Source organism: Toxotes jaculatrix, chromosome 8 (assembly GCF_017976425.1).
Source record: "Toxotes jaculatrix isolate fToxJac2 chromosome 8, fToxJac2.pri, whole genome shotgun sequence".
NCBI classification, from domain to species: domain Eukaryota; kingdom Metazoa; phylum Chordata; class Actinopteri; family Toxotidae; genus Toxotes; species Toxotes jaculatrix.
Window position 1 is genome coordinate 23,139,091 of NC_054401.1, and position 26,326 is coordinate 23,165,416.

Below are 26,326 nucleotides of genomic sequence, written 5' to 3' on the forward strand. Positions count from 1 at the left end.
GCAATAATACTCAAAGTGCCAGAGCAGGGACCAGCAGGAACATGGTCTGTTAACATGAAGAGGTCACTGGGCAGAATGTGAATGGGCGCCAGTGAAAAGAAAATGTAGACAGCAGTGATCAGCCAGGTTCCAAATTCCATCACGGCACCTACATCAGGACTAGTCACTGGCCCGTCTGAATTCCTGATCCCTGGCTTTTAATCAAGTCTTGGGATTGAAGTTACTATGACTTAAAATCCTTTGTCTGAACAACAATTGTGGAAAACAAACATTGTTAGCCAGGATGAAAGAGTGTTGACCTATGCTCTCCGTCTGCTTTGTCATGTCTTACTTCAAACTGGTTTATTGTTGTCGGGAAATAATCAGCACAAAAGCAATTTTGTAACAAAGAAAGTGATTTCATGCATGAAAACCCTGGCTTTGAGATTTGCTAGATTAATGGAGAATTATACACACTTAAACTGGAGCAGCAACAGCTACTGTACTGTAAACACTAAATTGGTGTTTGCTGGTATTACCTGAGGTTTTCTTGTAAACCTAAAGAAAATGTCTGAGGGTTCAAGCCTGTGCCACAGAATGCAATAGGTCCATAGTAGCAATAAAATGTACTTCACATCTAGTTATGGACAGTAGTGTTACTGATTAGTCCATGTTACTGAGATGCTGTAGTCAGAACCTCAGTACAGCGTTGAAGAGCTTGCATTTGGCTCTTTACAGTTAAGGTGGTTTTACAGTGTGGGACTCACATTAACCCCTTTTTGCACAGATCTTCGCTGTGCCTCGGTAAAAGAAATGCACCACAGCTGCAGCCAATTGTATCATATCAGGTGGAGATAATTCAAGAACAACGGCTGAACAAGATATCCAAATGAAATACTGAGAAGTCAGAAGTCCTTATATTGCTCCCTGTGGGTCTGGTCTGTAACTGGGATCCCTGTTTGTTGTTATTCTGGGCATGCTGGAGGCAGATATTAAACACAGCCAGTTTGACTTGGGTACAGTGGAGGCATTCTTGGCACAGACCTCCAGCATGACATCACCAGTGCTGTCGTTGTGATTCCTCTCGCCTTACAGTGAAATAGTTTTATAATTGTGCATTCTCCTTTTTGGCAGATGCTTTGCAATCTTTTCCATGTCCCCGCTCCCCCGTCTTTAATGAACGTGTTATATTTTTGAGCTTCTGAAAGAAAGAAGACATATGCTTGGCAAATTAACCTAATGCTTTCATTGTAGCTGTTTGTAGGGATGAAATGTGCTAAGTAATACTTTGGGTATTACAGACTATGTAAACAGCCCCCCCCCCCCCGCCCTGTTTTGACATGATTCCAAAGAAATCCCACAAGTCTGTCTCTTCTCTGTTGTGGTTGCAGTAATTACAAAGGGATGAAGATTCTGAAAATCACAAATTACAGATAATTCGTTTGAACGTAAAGAAAATGGCAAGAGTTTAAAATAAACCCGTGATGGATACATATTTTTATGAACTGTCTTTCCTTTCGTTTATCTGATGGTTAAAATAGTTGCCAGAGTTGCGGTGTGTGGCTCCACAAGAGAAAATTGACTGAAAAAGTCTTAAATGAGAATCATGATAGCTTTACTTTTAACATTAGGAAGCAGCACATTCATTTTGGTTGTACATTTCATATCTGTGCTTAAAATTGGCCATCTTTACTTTCTTTCTTTCTCTCTTTTTTTATTTTTTTTTTAAAGCTGTGCACTGTTGAATGATTAGATATTTTTAAATGCAGAAGTTATTTGTGACAGGACATTTCAGCTGCATTATTTTGTACGTTTTGATTATTCATAGAAAAATGTTCATGATCCAGGATTATGAAAGTTGCCATTTCTCTTGGTTAACAACTTGGTTAACAGCTGAGCTATTTCACAGACTATTTAAGTTGCACTTCCTTCCTCTTGATAAAGACAGAAAACCGTGGATAAGGCATTCATCAGTTCAGTTTAAATCGTGCAGCGCACTGTGTACATTTCAGGACTGTAATATTTCATTAGTGCAGTACATCCATTGTTAATGGGATTTTTCTTTCTCAGTAGTGGATTTAATTACTTGAAGAGAGAAGGAAGGAGAGAGCGGGAGAGACCACATTTTTGTAATAAGCAGTTTTCATTGAGATAATTATTCAGAATGTCACATGATGTGATATTCATCTGGGTTCATTTCGGCCTCTAATCCCTCCAGTCTGCCATGGATTCCAGCTGCCTGCCTGTGCTTTTGGTCTTTTGGTATGGATCATTATATTTAGGCTGTGTGTGAGACTGTATATCTATTTATGCGTGGTGCATTTGCCTTTAGTATACGTCTGGGGTACAGTCTGGTTGTATCCTTATACAAAAGGCAGAGGACGATAGTAATATTAAGAACTTGTGCATGTTTCTGAATGTTTTGAATGTGAGGAAGAGTGTGTGAAATTCTGTCCTCACAGCTCTGCCTGGCAGCAGCTTTCTCTAGTCTACCTCCTTTTGAGGAGAAAATAAAACCCCTGTCTTTAATCATGGTGTAATGGCTTTCTACATTTGTTTCAGTTTCATTAAAAAGCTATTAGCAGCTAATTTTTAGTTGAGCTGATGGATGTGTTCGAAGCCAAGCAACGTTAGAGAAAAGGTCATTTGAGTCAAATGCGATGAGCTCTGTTCTCTTAGTTTACATTCCAGCGGGGTCGTCATCAATGGGCCGAGCAGCTTAAGTGTAAAAGAGGTGGCTGCATACCATTTGACATTACTGGAACCATCCCAAACTGTGACTGTATGTTTGAAACAGTGAGCCACTTCTCTTGTGTCATTCCTCTTGGTACCAGCTGGAAACCATTCTAATAAGAACCAGGGTCATCGCTGTTAAAACAAACCTCAGACTAGCTGGTTATGGATGGGTTGAGTGGGTCGACAGTAAGCAGAGAGGGACGAAGATGATGATGATAACGACAAACTAGAATCAACTGTATGAAAAGGGGAATAGATTTTAGTTAAAGAGGGTGAAAAGAAGTTAAAATAAGTAGGGTGATGAGGAGGAAGGAATTAGATAGAGGACAACTGGTAGCACTGACAGCAGAGGTTTCTTCAAGAGCAAAGCAGCGTTCGCTCTGCTGAATGTGGAGTGTGTGTACCATGTTAGCAGTGAGTGTCTTCAGTATTGTTCTGGAAAAACAATCTGAAACCCATCATATCCACCATTCCTCCCACCATTCCCTGGCAGCCAGTATGTGAGAGTTTTCCTCTCAAAGAAAAACTCTAATAGAAGAAAGTTATAAATGGCAAAATGTGTTGCCTTGTGAGAGGGAGGGAGGGAGGGAGGAGGTCTGATTGCTAGATCCTCCCCAGGGATGGTACTCTGCAGACCCTGACATGGGGGACAGGGTCTCTACTTGTCAGAGTGTGTGTGTGTGTGTGTGTGTGTGTGCGCCTGTGTTTGTATGTGTATTTGAATGATTTGGGGGGAGGGGGGCGGGGGGGTGGGGGGGGGGGGGGGGGGGGCGGGTGTCTGAGATAAGGAGCTATTGGGTTACCTTCATGTATTTTCTCACTCCATAGGCGTTCGCCCTCCACTGCCTGGCCTCCAATCTCCAGGCCTGCTGCTTTGATGTCAGCATGAGTTCGCCAGCAACCTGCAGAGGAAAAACAACAATAACAAAGCCTGTGTTTATGCAGCAATGGTCTTCTGCATGCTCCCATTAATCTGCTGAAACTGTGTGAAATTGACCGGTTTCAAAAATGTTTTGGTTTCAGAGATCAGGCAGTTGCATTTAGGGTCGTCAGCTGAAATTGAGAAACTGCTTAGTAATTTGTGGAGGGGAAAAAAAAAGAAAGTATCATAGTTTATTTTTCAGAAATGTGCATTGGGCAATAAAAACATACTACCAGTTTTGTTCTGTTTTTGGCCAACATATGCCAAAGAGAAAACCTAAATGACAAAAAACTGGAGTAGGGGCATTATTCTGTTTTTCTCCTACACTTACACTTTTTTATGCATATATAATGCATTTATTATTAGGGAGTGCTAAACTTACATTTAACAGATAAACAGAATAATGGAATGGAATTTGGCAACTTTAGTTGTGTCCTATTAGGTGTCCTCACATGGACATATTAAAATTTCTGCTTGCTGTCACCTTAAATGATGCGCTTACCAAAAAAAAAATGTTTTTTTTGCCCATAAATTGTACTTATTCACATCACAGTTCACCTATAAATTGCATTGCCAATGGCAGTTCCGATTTTACTGGTTTCTGGTATCTGTGAGTTACAGCTAGTTTGTTTATACTTGGGAAAACTGTGGCTGTATTTGCAGGGGTGCAGTTTCTAATAGCTGGAGGTGGTGTTGGGGTTCAGCTAATGTGTTGAGCAGCTCAGATGTGGGTCGGCCTTCCAGACAGGCTCAACACACTGCCTCCTGGTCCCCGACTGAGCCAGACGTCTGTAGGGGAACAGAGGTCAGGTCTGGCTTTCCTGTGCCCTAACCCTCCATGGGTGCCCACTTACCCTCTGAGTAGGGGGTCCCCCTCACCTGTCACTCACACTGCCAGAACCTGCTCCTTTTTTCTGAGCCTCTGTTCTGGTCTCATTATCTCCAAGTCACTCTCACTCTTACTGTTTCACAACCACTCTTTGTCTGACAGTCTCACTCTCACGCTGTTATTTTTTCCACTTATCTCTTTGTTTCTTGGCTCTCTTTTCCTTTTTTGCTACCGTCACCTTTGGTCAACAGCTGAGTTGACATGCCTGAAGGGGAAGAACCCCCCCCCCCTTTTTCCTGGTCCCTCTGTCTTTCCCTCTTTCTCTATCCCTCCATCCCTCCCTCCCTGTCCTGTGCCCTGGTGTGGCATTGAAGGGATCAGTTTACCCGGCAGCAGCTGAGGCTGGCTTCATTTGTCCCAGGGCTTCCTTCTGAAAAGGCATTTTTCGCCTCTGGAGAGTTGCTCATTGCCCACACTGACATTGAACGCTTAATTGCGCTACTTCCAAATTTGGCAGTCTTGTCCTTTAGTGGCAGTTTGAGTTGTTGAACTGTTGAAATGTAGTCTTGGCCTGCAGGGCTAGGCATTCCTTTAGGTACAGATATGAGAGTTTACAGGGGAGAGAGAGACTGTTTCTAATGTGCTCAAGTAGCATAGGGTGATATAGTGACACCTTAACATGAGAGCATGCCTCATTATAAACTTACCTCATTTAAAAAACTGTGTTTTTTTTCCATTTTAATGTGATACCTCTAAATATTGCGGATGCAACTTTTGGAGCGACGATAAGTTAACAAATGACAAATTTACATCTTATTATTTGCCAGTCTCTATTCTTTGGAACCTTGATGAAGTATTTATTATTCCTCCTCTTCTGTTTACCAATTCCCACCACTCACTGATGGGGAAAAACTGCTTGCATAGTGCAGCTCCACCGCAAAGGCCCTTACTGAAGTAAAGTGTAAATATTTCTGCCAGAGCCTCTCTCGTCTCTTTTGGCAATTGCGTGTTTACTTTACCGCACTGGAAGATACTCGCTTCTCTGTCAGCGTGTCCACAACTCAAATTATGCAAAGTATGTTTAAAACCTAATCTTCATTACTCAACCACACAGAGAGAAAGGGGTTCGTTGTAATTAAATAGTGTCAGAACCTGGGAATGTGTGTTAATTACGTGGGGTACGTGCGTGTACAATATGCAGAGCATGTGGTTTGCTGAAAGGTGTGGCTGTAGGTTTTCATTTGCTCGTTGGAGTATGTGTGAATGATGTGTGTGTGTTCACAGAGTAGCCAAATATATTTGGTTTTGACACCTTCGGTGTTTACATTAGTCATCAGAAGGGGTGACTCTTGTGACGCTCTGCCGCGCCGATCCCCCGTTTAAATGCTAAACATATGTGATCGCCTGTTTCTTTGTCCGAATCGTCTTACCGCCCAGGCTGACTGTGAAAAGGTTACAGTGTGGCAGTAACTCCTAATCAATGCCATACTGGGGCTTAACTCGCTCAACTCTCCACCTTTACCTTCTCTTTTTTTTATAGTGCTTCTAATGCATTTCAGTTGTTTTTGCCTTTTATGGTAGACTTTTTCTGTGCATCATTTTCTTTTTTCATTTCTACCTACAATTCTGTGCTTTAGGCCTGTATTTACTGTGGATACGAATATATGGTTTTTGTTCAAATACGCATAATAGTTGCAGAAGAGCAGAACTTTAGCTGTAGAAGCCATAGTATTTTGATGTGCTTTGTTTTGATGTGTAAGGCAGTTCTTACCTTTTCTCTGAACTGATAATTTATAGTTGAGCTTTTTTTTTGTCCAAATTGGACAAATATTTGTCCTCTGTGTGTAAGAACAGATTCGACAAATTATTACTCCCATAACTTCTGATCATGAACTGCTGAATCAAAAGTTGGGAACATGCAAGTCCCTCCTAAACCTTGGAAACAAGATTACAAGCCTCTGATAAAACTTGGAAACACAATGACCAAGAGGCTTTTGGAGAAGATGACAGTCTGCCAGTAGAAATTTTACATGTCCACAAAGTCAGTCTCTTTGTTGTAAATGGAGCTTCTCCAGTGTTTGTCACATGATGACATCAGATATGAAAGCCTTATTTTTATGCTTTAAGCTTTAGGAAAGTGTTTTAACATATTGCTGAAAATATTGAAATATTTTCAACACAAACCACATGGGAACTCTTGCATTTGTGGATTTCTTAAGCTTAAGTTAAAATTGTAGTTACCCCAGCAGTACATCTAGTAAAAGTCCTTGGCAGTCAGTCCTTTAACCACAGACTCATGGCCCCTCCGCTGTTTCCCCCCCAAGTCCCCATTGTTTTAATTGCACCTCATGTCACAGAGCACCCACTAGGCTGAGGCACTCTACAAGCTGAACCAATAAATAACCTCCTCACCCAGAACCTTGGCTCATTTTGTTTATCTTCAGGCTCATCTCTGAAGGGGAAGTCCATTTAATCATCATTCCTACACACACACAAACACACACACAGATCTTGTACTTGCATTCCTGGGCTTAACGGGTTGCTGTTCTCTGAGTGCAGGTGACATGTGCTGTTGTGGAGGAGAGTGTTTCACCCTTCTCATCCAAGGACCAGAGTTTATTTGTAGAGCCTGTGGAGATGGTTGTTAAATGGGGATGGGAGCAAGGTTAGTGGGAAGGTTTGGTGTGAAGGGGGCCTCAAAAACAGTGGTATATGGTAGGTTCTCCCTCAGTCACTCCCCTGCACGTTGCACATACAGCAGTGCAGGTCAGCAGCTGGCCACCAATAACTTTTTTGCCCTCAATAACCACGTAAAGTTTGCAGTTAGATTAGACTGGTTACATTGTTCCCCATAACTTGAATTTACAAGATTTGTGTGATATCCGTTTCGCTCATGAATTTTACTATCATATAGCTACTGTGCACCAAAATTTAATCTGGTAATAACTGAATAATTTTTAGTACAAATTGAAGTGCACCACTTTTGTAGAGCTCTGCCTAGAACTCCACTAACTATCATCACGTGTGTTCTTTCTTTGTTTGTTTTTTCTTCAGGATGACCACGAGAGCGGTTCTAGCTCCACCAGTCGCAGTGTCTCAGACAGCTCCAAGGCTGTAGCGAAGCCCCGCCGCCTCCAGCAGGCTGCCCCCAGCGACCCGGACTTGCCCCCAGGTAAATGATGGCCCTGGGGCCACTGAGGCTACCTCCCTTGCTCAGAGAATGACCACCTGGGCAGGCTCTGCCCCTGTGGGGGAGGACAGGGCCACGGACAGACCCAAGATTAGGACCTATTTACACTGCTGAGAAATCTGGGGTTTGTTTTCTAGCCTCTAAGAAAGCTTAAGGAACAGAATATTTGGGTATAAATCCATGGACTTGTTTGTAGCCCAGTGCCTGCTCAGGTTAGTGTCTGTCACTCAAATGTATGTAATACCTGTTTACACTGTGAGAAATACTCTTTTTGGGATAGACTGTGAAAGCCTGCATTTTTCACTAGTGTAAATTAGCCAGAGAGAGTGCATGGGGGATGTGTCTCTGATAAATCACACACGATGGCTCTTATCAACAAGGCCACTTGACCATATGCCTCCTACAGGGCCATGGAATCCATGCCTGCCTTACTCCAGCACTTTACAGCACCTCACAAAGAAGGACCTTGTTTGATTGGGGCTTGATAACGACCTTTTAAAAATATTTATGACCTCTTGTTTTTTTTTATCAATTTATAACTGTCTTTTAGAAAGAAAGGAACATGCACTAACCTCATATGAGCCAGTAAGAATGTTTCTTTATGTTTGTGCTGGAGTAGGCAGTTATAATCTTATTTAATTGTATGTAGAAGTGTAAAAGGATGTGCAGCTTAAGTAATCTTATTGAAATTCTCATCAAACACTTCTTAAAAGGCATGTAGCAACTTCTCAGACAACAAATAAATTATATATATATATGTACATAACTAATGACAAGTTCTGGAGGCATGGAAAAAAAAATCAGAGAAAACAGTAAAGTGAGAAAGGAGGTAGAAAGAGGAGACTAAAAAGGTATGGCTTTAAGAGAAAAGAAAAAAAAATAGAAAGTAGATAATGGGGGTCTTGAGCTTTAAGATCCAGGTCACAGGCACCCAACCACAAGGCTCACTCCCAGAGTACTAGTATGCATGAATGTACGAACCTACCCTCCTGTCTGGTTGTATCTGGGGAGGATCAGTTTCCAGGCCTGACATGAGATAATATCTCTCCCCAGCTGTTAAAGCAGGGTGCCTCACACCCCAGCATCTCCCTTTGGACCGGCCTCTAACAGACGTCCGAGTGTGTGTGTGTCTGTGTGAGTGCGTTTTTAGTGTATCTGTGCTAATTTGTGTGCACACCTCACGCTGTTCCAGCAGTGGACCTTGTTTCAACCCATTATGGGCTGTAAAGACAACTCTGGGGTCAGAGGTTGCCGCCCCTCAATAACGGTGAGGAAGGAGATGAATGCTGTAATCCCAGCCTTCCTAATTTAAAGGTAGAGGTTAAAAGGTAGATGAGGTAAAACTAACCTGCTATGACTCAGACAGAGGATATTTTCCTAAGAATAAGATACAAAACAAACCTGTCAGGAGTATTTAATGTAGTTAAGGATGTTTGTGAGGGCACAGCTCAGCATTTTATGGCAGCAGACACAGGTAATTTTGCAGACATTCATTCGTCTCATGAGTCCCTCATTTTAGACTATTTTAGTCTACTGGTATGGATAAAGATGTTGTCATGCTGTGATTATAGCGCTTGTATAGGACTCAACATGCTTTTAGTTATTGGTTTAAAGGAATATACTCCCAATGATATCTAGCTCTTGCTCTTTCATGGTTTGAATGCATATAAGGTAAGTTGCTTTGGACAAAAGCATTAAATGAATACATTAATTTCTGCCTAAAGAAATATCTGTTATCTGTATGGCCTTGTAATGCTGTATATTCTCCAATGTATTGTGATACATGCCATTACGGCCACTGTCTGCCACAGTGTCTGTTCTGATACAGTCACTAAGGAGGAGTTGCTCTATACATATGGACTTTAATGGATCAGCTGTATAAAACCTGATCAGTTTTAAACAGCTATATTTTCATGTGATGCTGAATATTTTCATATTTTAATGAAGCCGTACTGTGGGCTAGGTGTGCACTGTGCAGCTGTATTATGTAGGAAAAATAAATAATAATACAAAGTTTGGGTTGGACTTGAAAAAAAAATTAGAATTAGAAAACTCCAATCCCAGTCGTCTCAAAAATACAGGTGACTGGGAAATCTTCTTCTCCTCCGGCCACCATCCTTATTTTTTTAAGCTACAAGCATGCATCCACAAATTTCAAGTTAGTTGCACTTCAGTGCATCTCTCTCAGAAGGCAGTGATCAACGCAAGCAGATGCATGTGGATGGGTTGCTGGGAGAGTGGCAGTGTGTGTGTAGATGTGTACAGTATGTGTTAAGACCCGTGTTAGCATCACAGGGCAGTGGGCCGTCTTACCTCTGCGTCTGCATCTACGTCGACAAACCACCGTTTTGCATGTGCTCCCCTCCCCTTCAAAACAACCAAATCAAAACACAGCCGACACTAAAAAGCAAGCCACCAGCAATTATCCAGTCATTTGGCCCTAAGCCCTCACATGCTGACTGAATTTATCCTCCTTGTTCTCCCTGTGGTGGAAAATAGAGACGTTAATTCATATGCCATTGGATTGGTAGCCACACAGAGACCAAAAACCACGTGCTTCCACCTTGGGCGATTCTGTGAGTGATTATGTTTACTGCTGCTTTGTGGGGGTCCAGTGGCCACCGTTTGTGGGAACCACATTTCTGTGTTTCAGGGGATTCCTGCTTTGGCCCTATTCACACTGGTGAAACCATTCTTTGTTTTATAGGAGTTCAAAGAGATTTAATAGTGGCAAGTCTCGCTTTGAGTCTAAGTTTAGCCTGCTACCTGTAAGTCAGTTGGATCAAAGTCATACTCAAGATTTGCAGTTTCAAAGCTGAACTCTCCCTAAAGAGCCACACAAAATATTAAAGTACTTTAAGACAGTTTGAGAGTTTCTCTAGTATGCAGCTGTGATGGAGGCATACACCATCTGTTAGAGGATCATTGTAAATTTCTTTCTCAAATTCTTTTGTGTCACATGGGATAAGTTGTTATTTTAAAACATTTGATTGAAACATTAATGGACACTTTTCATCTGCAAGCATCTCATTAATTTGTATAAGTTGTTCCCCACCTACATAGTTTACTTGTGCACAGTTATCTAACTGTGTTTTTATATATATCCACTGGGAGTACTAGCATTTGGAAACCATTTCTTCTGTTTTTCCATATAAAACTAATAGACTGTGCATAAATGCATACATCTAAATTTATGTCTCATTGTGTCCATGAATTGTGCATGCATGCATGGTTCTATAAGTATGTGTGTGATCAGAGGAGATTGAGATTTGCATGGACTGAAATGCAAACACACTCCTGATCTATGGTCCAGTGCTACTGCTGTCCTGGTACTGGGGCCTTTGCTCAGAAACTAAGTATAGCAGCTGTTCTGGTATTACTGGAAAATGCTACTTATGGATAGAGAATATCCCATACTCGTAAAGGCTGGAGCTTTCTCCACCTGGAGCTTTCTTCTGTTCCGGAGAGCTGCTGTACCATGCATGGCTGGGTTCTGTGAATCCACCGTTTTATTATAAGAAGTCGTAGAGCTAAATAGAGTGGCTAGTACAATTAAGTGTAAGTATTGACCTTGTGATTTTTATCTTTAACAGATAAAAGATAAAAAATTAATAGGGAATTATAGAATTTTGTGACCTATACTCAACCTTTAGAAGATGCTATGTCCCACGCTAGCTTTTGTATGTATCCTCTTGGCTACATTGCTAACTGTACAAATGACACTTCAGAATAGCACCGCTAGACCAACTTAGTGTATATTTATTGTCTGATGGACTTGTCAGTCTTTCTCTTCATGTCTAATAACTGGCAATAACTGGCAAGGCATAGCTGCTAATACTTTCCATATACATGAAAAATGGTGAGCATGGACACTATAGTGTTTCTTTCCTGTATTGCACAAAAGAGAGTACTTGGCCTGTTCTGAGATCACATAAAGGAGCTGGTTTTTCCAGTCATTTTATGGTTGAGCAGTTTTAAATGGGCTCCTTCCCTGTGGGCCGCAGCACAGGTGCTGGCTGTGTCAATTGTTTACAGAAGTTCAGAGCAGTGCGATGACTCGCAGAGAGACGGATTGGGGCCCTGGATTTGGCGCGAGGCAAAAATAGGTATAACAAGTGTAAGAGAGTGCAAGAGAGAAAGAAAGATACCCTGACACGGGCAAATTAGATCCAGAGGAAAATAGCAGGGGGTAAAGTGCTGGTTTTACTGCCCAGGCTGCAGGTGCGACAGCAGCTTTCTTACTGACCCCAGATCTACAGGCGCACACACACACACACACACACACACACACACACACACACACACACACACACGTAGCCACATTCATGCCTGCAAGAAAGCAGCCAGGCACCCACTCAAACTCAGACAAGCACATGCATGCATGCAAGTCCACGGCACAAATGTCACGAACACACATAGCGTTTATGAGTTGAGTTTATATTATGTCATCCTCTCTTTCTGCCACTCTGTTTGGTCAGGCTCTAAATTCATGAGAATTTTGTCAATTGGATTATGCTAATGCATAGTCGGGCATGTGTACAAGAGGCCTAACAGTTAACCAATTCATATAAATATTTTCATCAACAGAACCATTTAGTTCAGCCCAATTATCGGTTCTGTTATGCCCTGGGCCAGGCATGTAGATACAGGAAGACAAACATTTGGTTTGGAAAATAAGGGAAAAGCTTTAAAGGTTTATATGTTTTAACTTGTAGAGACTGTGTTTAACAGTACATAGGAGGAATGAATAATGCCATTGGTCCTGTGGTTAGGAGAATTTATTACTGTATATTTTCATATTTTATGGCCGAAACTCCCCTGTCTGTAATATTTTAAGTTCTTTCTTACTTTGTTGAGTAATAACCTTACCATGTATGTTTTTCCTGCGGAGCTTCTGTTTCTGGGTGTCACTGTAGCCATTAGGAGGCACCGGTAACACTGCAGGATGGCTCCCCCAGCTCTGCTGAAACTCAATCTATCCAACTGCTCTTTCTTTCCTGCTTGCTCTTAGTTACTACATCCCTCTGCCTCTGCACCACAAAAGCCACCATCCCCCCTCCCACCTTTCACCCTCACCATAAAATCTGTTTCTACATTCTGTATTCTGTTTCTCTTTCTATTTGTTTTTAGACCTTCCTCTCATCACCATAAAATTTTGAAATTCTTCTTTCTGATTCTGTTCATAGCCCTTAATGCATTCATATTTTGAAAGTGATGAAATCAACGTGTCCTGTCATCACACAATAAAATGAATGTACAGTGAGTGTTTTTCACACCAGTTTTTCTTTTTCTTCTCATCATTGGCAGAATGTGTCAGTGAGTTTCACTCATTCCTTAATATCTCTCTGTTGTATATCCTGTATTTTGTATGTGTGAATGCATGTGTGTGCTCATGCAACAACACTTGCGTGTGTTTGAGTGAACACGCACACACATATGTTTGAATCAGCATGTGCATAGTTCTGGGTTGAACAGGACTTTGCGTCTGAGAGGATAGCCCTTCAGAGATTCATAAATTCACCCAGGATTTGTAGCGCTGCTCAGGCAGAGCGAGGAGTAAAAATGTTTTCTTATGGATATTTAGCTCCTTCAACTGTACATGTCCAAGGGTTAGTCTGTAGCGAAAAATAACATGTCAGGACCTCCTCTTATTTACGAGCCCATGAGGATGGCAGGGGTCAGTGGTACTGAGCCTAGACTTTCAGAGAACGCAGTTCTGGATTGTACTCTTTTACAGTGTCTCAACACTAATGTGTCTTGATACACTCCGTCAGGAGTTTTTGCGGTACACCTAGCTAAACCTAATGCAGTCTAATACAACAATCCTACAATAAATCCTCCCTTCATGAAGGTTATAATGTTCGGTTTGTGTTGAAACTGTTTTAGAGAGCTGTTGATTCAACTTTATGGTCATTTTGGAGGCTGCAGTTTGTGGTACTGTTGAAATGTATTGCGTTAAATGGATGAGTGCTTCTATTAATTCATAAACAACAGATACCCCTCTCTGTACAATGCAATACAGTTCAACAGCATCACAAACTATATCCTCCAGTACTGTCACACTCAGTCAAATCAACACCTCACTAAAACAATTTCAGTAAAAACTGAACATTATAACTTTCATCACTGTATCAGATTGCGTTAGTGTTACCTGAGTGCACCTAATAGACTGCCAACTAAGTGTATATGCTAATGAATATATGCTAATGTCGCTGCTATTCTGTCCTGTATACATGTGTGCCTCTTGTAAATCTTTGTATGAGGAGTTATTGTGCAGTTTAACATATTTCTTGTGTGTGTGTGTGTGTGTATTTGTTTGTAGGTTACGTGCAGAGTCTGATCAGGCGTGTGGTGAACAACGTGAATATTGTGGTGAACAACCTGATCCTTAAATATGTGGAAGACGACATCGTGCTGTCGGTCAACATCACCTCAGCAGAGTGCTACACTGTGGACGATATGTGGGAGAGAGCCTTCATGGACATCACTGGTGAGCAATGTCTGCTTACATTCCTTGGTAGTGGGATTAACTAGTAAATCCACTAAGACAAGAACCCATATACTGCAGTAAGTGTTGAATTTTGTCAGTTCAAACTAAGGTCAAACATACATCTCAGACACATTCAAATGGGGCTATTTCTTTAATATGCCCAGTGTTAGCTACCAGAGTCGCCTCATATTCAGACTCTTGATATACTCCACAGTGTAATTGGAGCATGTGTAGGTCCAATGTGGACAGAAAAAAAGTTCACATTTACAAAATCAAAAGTGGATGAGGTCAGGAAATTTAAATCTGAGAATGCCACTTCCAGTAGGAAATCGCTACCTGGTTCCTGAACCTGAATCTGAAGGTAGCAGAACTAATTACTTAGTCACTAAGTGCACAATATCAGCTAAATCATAAACACATTTCTTTGTTATAAAACTGTGGACCATGCATTTGTTTTCCTTAGCAATTGCAAAACAACTAAAACACTACACATCTGTATTTTTAGGCCTGCATGTGCACAACAGTTGAGCAAGAATAATAAAAATCCTGCACTACTTGCAAAGGTATCATCATTATGCATATTTAAAAAAATAAATAAAAGACAAATGTTATCACATACAGCTTTTCATAGTATGCCAGTAGCAGATTCTACTTTACTAAGTATAGCACATCCACTTTAATGATCAGTTTGAACACAGACAGGACAGAAACTGTAAGTCTGCTCACTGATTCCTCTGCACTGTTGTGTTGAAGACATGAAGACATGAGCCTGACAAGACATTGAAGACATGAGCCTGATATCTGCAGACAGCTGGCTAGCTAGTGTTAGCTCCCCGACAGGGAGAGACTGAATAAAGTTGTTCACACCACAGGTTGTTCACACCATGTCCACAGCTTCGCATCTCATAGCTGCAGAGAACATCTCTTCCTAGAGTTCAGATCAGTCTTTTTTTCTCTGTATTGCTCTTGTAGGTACCATCTTTAGATTCACTATGATAGCCAAAGTCAGCTAACCTAATCCTGAGTCATGACAGACCCGTAAACTTTGAACAGTTACAGACTACATGGATCCAGTGACCCAGTGCAGCTCATGTGTCCAGCTATCATCTACATTCCTTTTTAATTTAAAATAACATTTTTGTGCACATTGTAATTTCCACAGAGTAGACATTTTCAACATCACACTGCCATAAATGAACCACGTTCAACAAGTTGTACAATTGCAAGGATTGACCTTGGGAGTTTATGAATCAGTACTGGATCTTTTTTTTTTAATACAGCCTCAGTACTTACACTTTTGTCCATTACACCTAAAAACTTTCACTCAGTACAAACTCCTGGGTTTCTCAAGTTACTGCCAGTTATTTTAAACTTGAACTGTCGTCATAACTTGACAGAAAGAACTGGTTCTTTATAGGCTTACACAGGCCTGTATCAGCAGAGAATCATGAAGTGGTCATTTTCAGTCATTGTTATCACTGTGGAATTTCTTGTTAAGGCGGCCCTGTTCCAATATGTGAATCAAGTAGCGGCTACAATAATAGTTACTGGCACTATTTGGAGAATAAGATGATTCTGGGAATGATGAGCCCTGTTATCAGTCTGTCAGGGGTGAGTGACTCAGAGCCAGTGAAGAATCTGATGAAGTGTGATCAGCCAACACACACACACACACACACACACACACACACACACACACACACACACACACACACACACACACACACACACACACACCCCACTTGATTTTACCTCTCGTAAATGTCACATTACACAAGAGCTCTGTGTTGTCTGCTGAGCATCATCTCCCCATTTCCTGGATCACTGTGATTTGTCATCTTCGCTGAATTGTCCAGGTGCTTGTGGTTTGTTGGTTCATGCATTTTGTTATCGATGTTTTCCGATTTTATACATACTCAATATATTACTGATGTCTTTTCTTTATCACACCTTATCTACAAATAGGAGAAATACATCATTCACTCCCCTGCACATGCAGTGTCAGTTCAGCTCAGCTGCCCCACACCATACTCTTGTACGTGACTCTGATGTTTTACCCAAAAACATGAGATTTCCACACAGTCAGAGAAGGTAGAGTTTGGCATCTTGGCCATAGCTGAGTAATGAAATCCTACCCCCCAGCCATTTCTCTCCTACCGGCCTGCTGACAGCGCTGTCAGCCGGACACTGACAGTATTGGAGCGGCCAACAGACGTGAGTTCCATAAGTACCAGGGCCTGCTCTCTGTTAGCGTGTATGAGTAGGCATTTGTTTGTGTTTAATGATGCCTCCCTCTGTGTTGACACAATCAATTAGTGTCAAGCACAGTGGGTCGACCTCTTAGTCGTTCAGTGTGAAATGATTTACATTCATTTTCTTTTCTCTTCTCTCTGTGCAGCTCCAGAGCTGGTCCTGAGGAAAGTGATCAACTTTGCAGACTGTACTGTGTGCCTGGACAAGCGGAACGCTAGTGGCAAGATCGAGTTTTACCAGGACCCTCTGCTGTACAAATGCTCTTTCAGGACACGCCTTCATTTTACCTACGACAACATAAATTCCAAGATCCCATCTGTCATCAAAGTGAGCAGCACCAAATTTTAGAAATAGCTCAATAAGCTTTGCCATTAACTACCCAAAGCTATAGACTGAGAAAGTGTTTTATATAATGTAATTTTGCTATTGTCCAAACATGTCACACATGCCAGTGATTGAAAAGTTTAAATTTGTCATAGCAGCTTACAGTTATTGGAGGAACATGTGACTGCCTTTAGTTAGGCTAGCTGTTCTCAGATCAATAACAGGATAATTTCAGTCCATTTTTCTAATCCAGTGACGTTCTGGAAATGTATGGAAAACAGCTGTTTGTTTTGGCAAGATTTTACTTCCCTCACAAAGCTACAGGATGATTCTACAAATAATATCATGTGTTGTTATAGTACCACCAGTGTTTGGTTTAGACTCAAGTGTTTTGTAAAGAGAATTGACTTTTATCAGCATGTCAGTTCATTTTGGTCTACCCACATAAAAAATGGTGCTTTGTGTAATTGTGGTAGGTTTGAAAAAGCTACCCTAGGGAAGGAATCTTGTGCAATTTTATCAGTGTTTGTTCAAAACCTAGTCAACCATGTTGATGTAGAACACCCAAATTAGACAACCATCTCATGTCATGAAACAACAACTTTTGGACTACACCACTGATGTTGAGAATCAATCTCTAATTAGCTCAATTTCAAAATAATAGCAACAGTTTTGTTTACAAAAAAGTTCTCCTTTTGCTAGAGAATCATCACAGGCAGACACAGTCATTCTTCTACTCATTGTCAGTGGAACAGTGGAAGATGTTTGTTGAAAATCACAGATTAGAGTCTTGGCTGTCTTGCTCCTTAATGTGGTAGAGATTTGTTTGTGTAGTCAGATCTAAACTATTTGTGATGGAAAAAGGAACATAATTCTTTTGCCGGTGCATTTTTTAACTTCGGTTAAAATAATGACTTTTGTAAACTTTTGTCGGTTCTAGCCAGAAAATTTACTGTGGCTGTCTGTGGTTTCTGTTTCGGTGTATTTCATTTGTCATCTGTCCACCATAACGTTACATCATGGTAAATTTAATTCAGTCCCATTTATCTGTTAAATTAATTTTCTCAACTGCCTGAATTAAAGTAGGACTGGCTCCCTCCCGCCTCCATACAGTCAGTAACAGGCTTTGGGGTTTTCATGATGTCCCATCAACACAATCACACATGAAAGATTTGACACATTTAGAATAGTTGAATCTGGTACAGCATGTTATGCAATAACATAGGTAAGTCTGCTTCTGACTGTGAATCTTCTATTATTTATAATTTATTAACATTTTCTAGTACAAAATTTATAATGCAAAATTAAACAAATCCATGTCTTGCACATGTAACACTCAGCATCCAGGGGAATCCATACCTGTTATTAGAGGGCTATTAGAAGTCTTCCTATTCACATTATGTGGGAGCCCACCAGAAGTGGTTGGGCCTGTAGCCCATTTTATGTCTAAACTAAAATAATTTAACAAATCAGATTTCAAAGTTTAAGCCATACTTTATACTGTTTTGTCCTGTGTTTTCTCAGATCCAGACCATGGTGGAGAGCCTGAAGTTGTCCATTACTGATCAGCAGCTGCCGATGTTCATCCGCATTTTACAGCTGATTATTGCCCTCTACTACGGGGAGATCGGAGGACACAAAGAGGGTGAGGGAGAAGAAGGCAGTGGTCATATCAGGGAGGCTGGAGCAAGTTTACCTGGTGAGTGAGGTCTCTAACCCTTTGATTCTTTTGTCTCTGTTTTTGTTTTGGATTTATTGCTAAAAAAAAAACCAACAACAACAGCAACTCTGCTTTATTTTATTTTGAATGTTTTCAAAAGATCTGAGCTGAGTTTCTTTAAAGGTGCTATCTGGCTGTTTGCCTAATATATCTTTATTTATATGTTTATATGTTGCTCTTCAAAATGGTGAATGAGGCAGTCCTGTTCTTGTTATGGCTCAGGATCTTCCTTTGCTGAAACTACTATGTTTCCCCATGTACCAAGTAAGGCCGTGGACAGCAACATAAATAAAACTTTCACTGTAATAGACTTAATTTTTCTGCAGCCATCATTCTGTTCTATCAGAATTAATTTAGAAAAACATATACTGAGGTCTCAGAGTGAATGGAGCGTTTTTGTGTCAGTGTGGTTCCTGCAGCAGTCATATTTCTCAGACTAAGCTCTGAAGTGGTTAATGAGCCATCAGACCATTCGTAAAGCTTTGACTTTTTCCTGAGACAGCTCGTGACGCTCTGCATGTTGCCTCGCTGTGTTCAGGGGCTATGTCTGCCCATGTGCTGCTGTTGTTCCTAAATGGGACATTTAACATGACTTTGACCATGGTGTGCGCTCCCCCTGCCTTTTCCACAAACAAAAGCCAGAGCGTGTAACTCAACACAGACCGTTGTCGTCAAGCCTGATCCCCTCCATGTGGATAGAGGCAGGAGAGAGGAGGATGAAGGGAAGAAATAAGGATGAATCAAACACAGGCCCATTTCAGTCTTTCTGATTGGAGCACCATAGAAAATCACAATCGACACGTCCAGGAGCTACGCAAAACACACACATTCAGCTGGCCTCCCTCACAGACGTCCCACAAACAGACATACACTCACTGCATACTGTACACAGCCACCAGGAGCATTCGTACACACCAAGTAGGAGTTAGGTAGATATGCACATAAATGCACACACACACACACTGACTGTATACTTACAATAAATACACCCTCTTTAAAAATCCCGCATTATTTCTCATCTCTCCCCAACTTCTCATCCTCATCCCAGCCAAAAAGAGCAGGATCAAGTCCCGAGTCCCACAGGGCTAAATCAGCCTCTGTAGCTCCAGGAGCAAATTATGGTGGAGGGGAGGCGGCGGGCAGAGGGGAAGCAAGCAGCCCAACACAAAACAGTCCATTTGCTCACTCCCTCTAACTTGCTCCCTGTCTGTTGGCCTGGGACTTTTACTGCAAGCTGGCGCAGCTTCCAGTTCGGTGTCCCATGCCAGATGTAAGAGTCAGTGTCATGCTACTGCTATGTGGAGCCTCTGAGAATGAATTAATATCCCATCACAAAAATATACAAGAGGGGACCAGCTCTTGGAACCTGAGCACCCCCAGATCTTGCTATGCTGGAAGTAATCGACAGAGTGAAGAAGCTGTGGGGGGGGGGGGGCAGAGGGCAGTTATGTGTGTCTGTAGTAGGTGTGTGTGCGTATGTTTGTTGGGGTGGGGGTTGGGAGGGGGCTTGTTCACGAATATATGGATTTCAGTGTATTTATTTCAGATTTAAGTAATAAAGCTGAGTTCTTTGGATAATAATAGCAGAATTACAGCTCAAATCATTTATTTATAATAAGAAAATATAATTTATCTTTCTTAACCAGTACCATTGATACCACTGGGTTTGAGTACGACAGCATTCATGTATGTTGATGCTTATAGTGGCTGACTTGGCTTACATGCGTATTTATTTTTAGTCAGTTGTAGTGTGTAGGAAACAGTCATTGTGACATGATTGCAGGAACATGATCCCAGTATCGTACATAGCACTTCATCACATTCATTTCCCATAGGCTTCGAGTGGGGAGTCTCTGTTGTATATTCTGGCTGCACTGCTGTGTGTGTGTGTGTGTGTGTGTGTGTGTGTGTGTGTGTGTGTGTGTGTGTGTGTGTGTGTGTGTGTGTGTGTGTGTGTGTGTGTGTTTGTTTCTATTTTTTTTTACTCTTGCTGTGACCTGGCTTTTGTAACTGATGCTGTTGGACAGAGTGAATACTCACATTTGTATGAGTGCGTCTACAAAATAAGTGTATGTGAATAAATGTGTAGATATGTGGACAAAAGATTGAAGCAAGAGTAATGGATTCAGTCTGGATCCACTCTGTGCCGTATTAATAAGCCGTGACTTTCAATTGAAAGCAGTTCTTTCTAGAACATTTCAAAGGGAATATTAATTTTTCCCCCATGTGAAGGTGTTTTTCTTTTTGCCAGTTAACAAAGTGGAAAACGCCTTGTAATGTGTTTATGTTCCCATGATTCACTGTGGCTGCATGTTCTTGTTTGAATCTTTCTCTTTTTTTATTTAAGAGCCAATGTCTCATTAATGAACAGCACGAATAGGTGAACGGTGCGGGATACTTGTGTGTCACTAAGCAAAGCAACCTTTCAGTCAGGAATAGACGGCTGGTTTTCCTACTGTCTGACATTCAGTGAAGTCACTGAAATTTCAGCAGTTGGAAACATAGATGACTAACATTCTTGAATAGACCAGCTGGTCACGGCAGTGAAAGCTGTACGGTTTCAACAAGTATGTGAAGAATTATGAACTGAGGACTGTGGCTGCTGAAGTGTGGCAGGGTGTGTGTGTGTGTGTGCCTTGGTATAGCATATATGTGAGGATGTGTATAGGTGTATGTAGGTGTTTTGCACTCTGTATTGTGTTTTGTTTGTAGGAGGGCATCAGACGTGTGTTAGCCAGATCATCCCATCTCCTCTTTATAAACCTTGTGTTACTCCCTTTTTAGCAGAAGAGACATGACAGCTCCTCTTTTTAATCATCATCATCATCATCATCATCAGGCCTTTGAGTTCAGAACCCTGTGGACTTGAGTGAATCAGCTTTCTGTCTCGCAGAACATTATTTTAGATTCTCCTGCCATGATTGCTAAAATGGATTTTAAAATACTTTCATGTTAATGTTAAGCCAGTATTGTTAAAGTGAAAGAGTATGTAACACACATGTTCAAACGTGGCCCATTCTTTTATATCCAAGTACTTAGTGTAGTGAATCATGACATATGGTATCCTTTATGGATGCATTACATTTTGGTATGTACTTTTCATCAAACCTAGGCTGAGAATGTGCATGTGTATACACATATACTCAAACATGCATGCACACTCAGCAGATGCATAAGACGACAAGCAGAGCAGGCTTTGGTCAGTTGTCAGGTAATCAGCTCACCTCTCCCTCTATAAACATGGAGGGACATCTACTGGCCTGTGAGGGCACTGCCTTCTCTCAGCCTTCCCCTCGTACTGTCTCAGTGTCACTCAGCTGTTCACTAACTTACACTCCCACTCCCTTGCTAGCTTAGACATACACCACTGCCTGGAGACTTTGGACTCATGGAAACCAACTTTGACCTTGACATATCCTATTACATAGTGCTTCTGAGCTCTGCGTATTGGACAGATGCACTCGCTGATACTGCTGGTTGTCCATGAAAAAGATCCAGTCAGGCTGGGATTGCTCTCCTGGTGAAGCAGAGCGACAGTTTTGGTTGTCTTTCACACCTGTGTGGTCACAGAGCTTTTCTCCACAGCAGCATACATTTTGGCCAGCCGACATCACTCTCTGGGAATTTTGCAGTCACTTCTTTGGATTAATACTTCAAAGTCTCCTTAAGCCGGTCTGTTTTGATCACTTGATTGGTAATTGTGCTTTTATTTTGATTGCCTTGCAATTCAAACGTATTCTCCGTCAGGCTGTGACGTGAAGCGAAAGAGCTTAACTCGTTGAACTGACACCTCAAAGGCTTCACATGAAAACAAAAAGGGAAAAAGAGAAAAACGAGAGACAGAATCGGACAGGGAGGTTGGGGGGAGGGGGACTAAAAAGCCATAACATGGGATTTCCAACTGCCAATTCGCAAAGTGAAAGATTTAATTAAAATATGTCATAATTTTCACCGCCTTAGCCTCTGGGATTCCTAAGCTGTGACCTCACGGACAATATTGTTTTCTCACAGAGGACGTGAGGCCACGAGGAATGGGATTGCACATTCTTGTGTATTGACATCAGCTTCCTCTCTCCCAGTGTGTATGGAAACAGACACGATGGGATGAGTTCAGAGGTGGGGATCAGGGGACCGGGGTGGTGCGTCGTGGTTTGGGGAACCTGTGAACCCCCAGATGGTTTGCTAAGTAACAGGACAAAGATAATAGTGAATGAGCTTCACCGTGTTTCGTGACATGCCAGTCCACTGACTTACATCCCATTGGTCATCCAAGTACTTACTTCCCCGTTTTTGCTAAAGTTTTCTGTTGCTAACATGAGAACTGGCCCATTGACAGCCTTTAGCTTCTGTTTATCTTCGGCTTCAGGCTTTTTGTTTTCCTAATGTCCCTTTTTGTCCACACTTTGTCCCATATTTATGCCTTGACCCATTGGTAGGTCCAGGCAATCCAGCCTCTGCTCAATCTGCAGCCCCCTCTACTTTCTACATGACCCTCTTCACCTGGTGAGAGGTCTGTGCCTCACAGCAGCCAGTGCTGCAGGCAGCCTCAGTGACCCAGCTCCTCACTGAATGCATATGTGGATGTGGCCTTTGCTGTTGGGTCCAGCTCAGACAGCCCTGACCACAGTGATCCACTGGGCCCAGTCAAGGCTCACCTCTGTCAGGATGCTGGCTGACAGGCTGTGCCCTGTGGCCTCCACTGGAATGGACTTCCCCACCCTCTCTCTGTAGAGTTCACGCAGCACAGAAATACTTGCACACCTGCGTGCTGGAGCATTGGCAGCAACTACTGTGAAACTGCCTTGGTCTGTGCTGTTTTTGTGTGTTCAGTTGACAGCTGAAACAACTTGCTTGTATCAAGCTGCCCTGAAGGCACGGACAAATTAATTTAGTGTGCTGCACCGGGCACAGATACTTCCATTATCAACACTTTTCTCGCTGCTTGACCAGTTTGTTCTCAGAACCTGCCTCTTTAAATTGATTTATCTGTTGGAGTTAAAGCATACTGAGGGGGAATTTTGTGTTTTTTCTGAACTCTGCTGTGAATGTAGTATAAATTTGGCAACACTGTAGTGTACAAATGTAACACATTAGTCTTTTGCACAAGCCAGTGAGCTCCTATTTTTTTTTTTATAGGATTCTTATTCTGGATAATTATACATGTTTTTATGAACTCTACATTGTGTGCACCAGATCTTTGTAAGTTTGTAAGTGTGTGACTTACAAACTGTTTAAATATTTATCTTAATCATCTTAAAAAGACTCTTTTTTCTCATTGCTATTTAAACTACAGTGTAATAATCTGGTTATATTATTATATTTGCATTATAAGTAATTAAGACTTCTTTTCCCTTCAGGGATGGATGTGGACATGGAAAGCCAGGGGACTAACCAGTACTCCAACACAGACATCTACATGCAGACTGGGAGTCCAGACGAGGCAGACCAGGGCTGGGTGTCCTGGGCTTGGTCCTTTGTCCCAGCCATTGTCGGCACAGAGGAGGAAAGTGAGGAAGGCCTTTACCCGCAGAGGGAGACCGGAGGCATCCCCAACAGCCCCCAGCAACACACGCACAAAGATCCCATTGTTTCCATTGGCTTCTACTGCACCAAAGCTTCTGTCACCTTCAAGGTAAATCAGCTGTTTAAAGAAACGTACATCATCAAAAATGATTTCATTACTAAGTCATTAATCAACTTAATGTCAAATATCAAAAGGAAATGACCAAACATGGGAAACCTTTATTTTCAGCACAGCTTTAATGCTACAAGTGTTCTGCCTAGTAACAAAGTAAATAAATGTGGTATGAGTGTGACTTAGAATTAATAAAATGCATTTCAGATACACATATATTATATACAGTGGTATAAAATGCTTTTCCATGTCCAAACCAACGAAAGAGTGTGGGTAGATGACAATGTAAGAATGATACATAAGATAGGAATGTACATGTCTTTAATGTGTGTATTACAGAAAAGGGTCTTTCATGGTAAATGAAGAAATTCTTTGGGAAATTCAGCAGATAATGATATGTAATGTTGATATAGAATTTCCTGATTTAAGATATCATTGTGTTAACATTTTTTCCCTTGCTACATTATTGTTTATTTACTCCTGCTAATTTTTTTTCCCCAGCTTACACTGTGTGGTCATTTTGGGTTTGAATCTTATAGGGCAGCTTGATCCTCAGGAAGTTTCAGTCCTCTTTGTCTCTGTGTGCGGTACATGGGAGAGTAGTTTAACCGCTAACTGGCGTCTCGGGTCACGTTAATGTTTTAAACATTATACATGGTATGATTACTATTCAGAAATGGATCCTAAACTTTAATCCTGCCTGCTCACACTCAAAATAGTTGGAATTCATCTGCGTTTCCCCTCAGGTTCAGGAACTTCAGATCACATTACTGCTCTTATGTGTGTGTTTTTGTGTGTGTGTGTGGGCATGCACACATGTGTGCTTGTGGTGTGTGTGTGATCAGTGGAGGGGAGGCATGTCTCAGGACAAACAGACCTTGGTGCTTTTCTAATAATGTTTAAATTGTTCCTGCATTGTTTGAGTTCTTTTAATCAATTAATTGCCTCTCATCTGGAGTAATTGCAGACAGCTGAAAGGATGGTTTTTTAAACGTTCTCGTCGCTTTCCTACAAGGAAGTATTTAGTTGGAGGGAATTTCATGTCTTTGAACAGCCACTGCCTGAACCTGAGTTTGACATGCACGTGAAATCAGAGAGGTATTTTTAGATTGCTGACGCATTACTCCCCAGATTTGTTTGATCAGAGAAATTGGCAGTACACTTTAATGACTTTTACACACATAATGCATAGTTTAGAACTGGCCATTTGTTCCCTTCTTTCATTTTTGCACACCTGCCAAGCTCTCATTGCATGCCAGACTTCATGCCATATTTTGTTTTAAGAAACATTGTTTCTTTATTTTTGGTATTTTCATTTATTTCAACAATAGCAAATTTCTAGTGTTCCCAAAGTCTTTTTTCAGCTTTTCCATCAGATCTTTTCCACTGTGTTACATTTCTGAGAAATGGACATAAAGACAAAGTACCACAATGTTCACATCCAACATTATAACATTTTCAAGATGCTTCATAAAGAATCATTTGATTTGTGTTGGACTCCGAAAGCTTTTAAATGGGCCGAAGTATTATAAAGAAGTGGTAGCAGGGAGAGCAGAGGTAGCAGCAGCTCTGTGTATCACTGGCCATATTAAGCATTTGTGTCTGTGCTCGAAACAGCAAGGCCTGGGAACAGTTAGAAAAGCACCACCAGTCTAGCTTGGGCATTGCCACTGTGGCCATATTGTCGTGGGATAAACATCGATGATCTTTGTGTCTGTCTGATTGGCAACTTTTTAGAGTCAGTGCCACTGTGCACGGATGTTGTCGGACAGAGGAATTCTTTACTCAGATAATTTAGCGTCCTTGCTCACTGCTGCTCCCAGGAACACGCTGGTTGTGGGGTGGGGTGGTCCCTGCACGTGAGCAAACCATCAGAGTCGAAAGAGGGGAAGGGAGCTGGGGTGAGAGAGTCTGCTCCATCACTAAGGATAATAAGGCACAGCTGCCTGTTGCTCTGCACCTGCTTCCTGTGTTAAAGTTGAATGGGTTGGGGCCTGCACACTTCTGCTCTACACCCACAGTTTTTATACTGGCCAACCTCAAAATCATCACAGCTACGTACTCTTCTCACCCTAACCAGCCTGACAAGGGACTCACTCTCTTTCTCTCCGCCTCCACACTACCTCTACACACAGAATGCTTTTATAAACAATTCCTCTTCTTTTATCAAGTTATCTGAATAGTCAAAGAACAGTCACTTGTGCATTATCGTTTCCCTCCTTGGTAGCTTGAGTGCTTTAGTCATTTT

General features: G+C 41.6%; 1 protein-coding gene across 6 annotated transcripts in view; it reads left to right on the forward strand.

Moving 5' to 3' along the window:
• LOC121185668 (vacuolar protein sorting-associated protein 13B-like) overlaps positions 1-26,326 on the forward strand; it is a 362,080-nt gene that overhangs the window by 13,019 nt on the left and 322,735 nt on the right. For all 6 annotated transcript variants that reach the window (XR_005894381.1, XM_041043972.1, XM_041043973.1 and 3 more), the window contains exons 4-8: positions 7,521-7,638; positions 13,979-14,146; positions 16,545-16,726; positions 18,248-18,422; positions 23,801-24,075. Coding sequence is in view for 5 of the 6 variants with exons in the window: in XM_041043972.1 (XP_040899906.1) it covers positions 7,521-7,638; positions 13,979-14,146; positions 16,545-16,726; positions 18,248-18,422; positions 23,801-24,075 (918 nt within the window). In the remaining variant the exon portion in view is untranslated. The remainder of the gene's footprint in view (positions 1-7,520; positions 7,639-13,978; positions 14,147-16,544; positions 16,727-18,247; positions 18,423-23,800; positions 24,076-26,326) is intronic.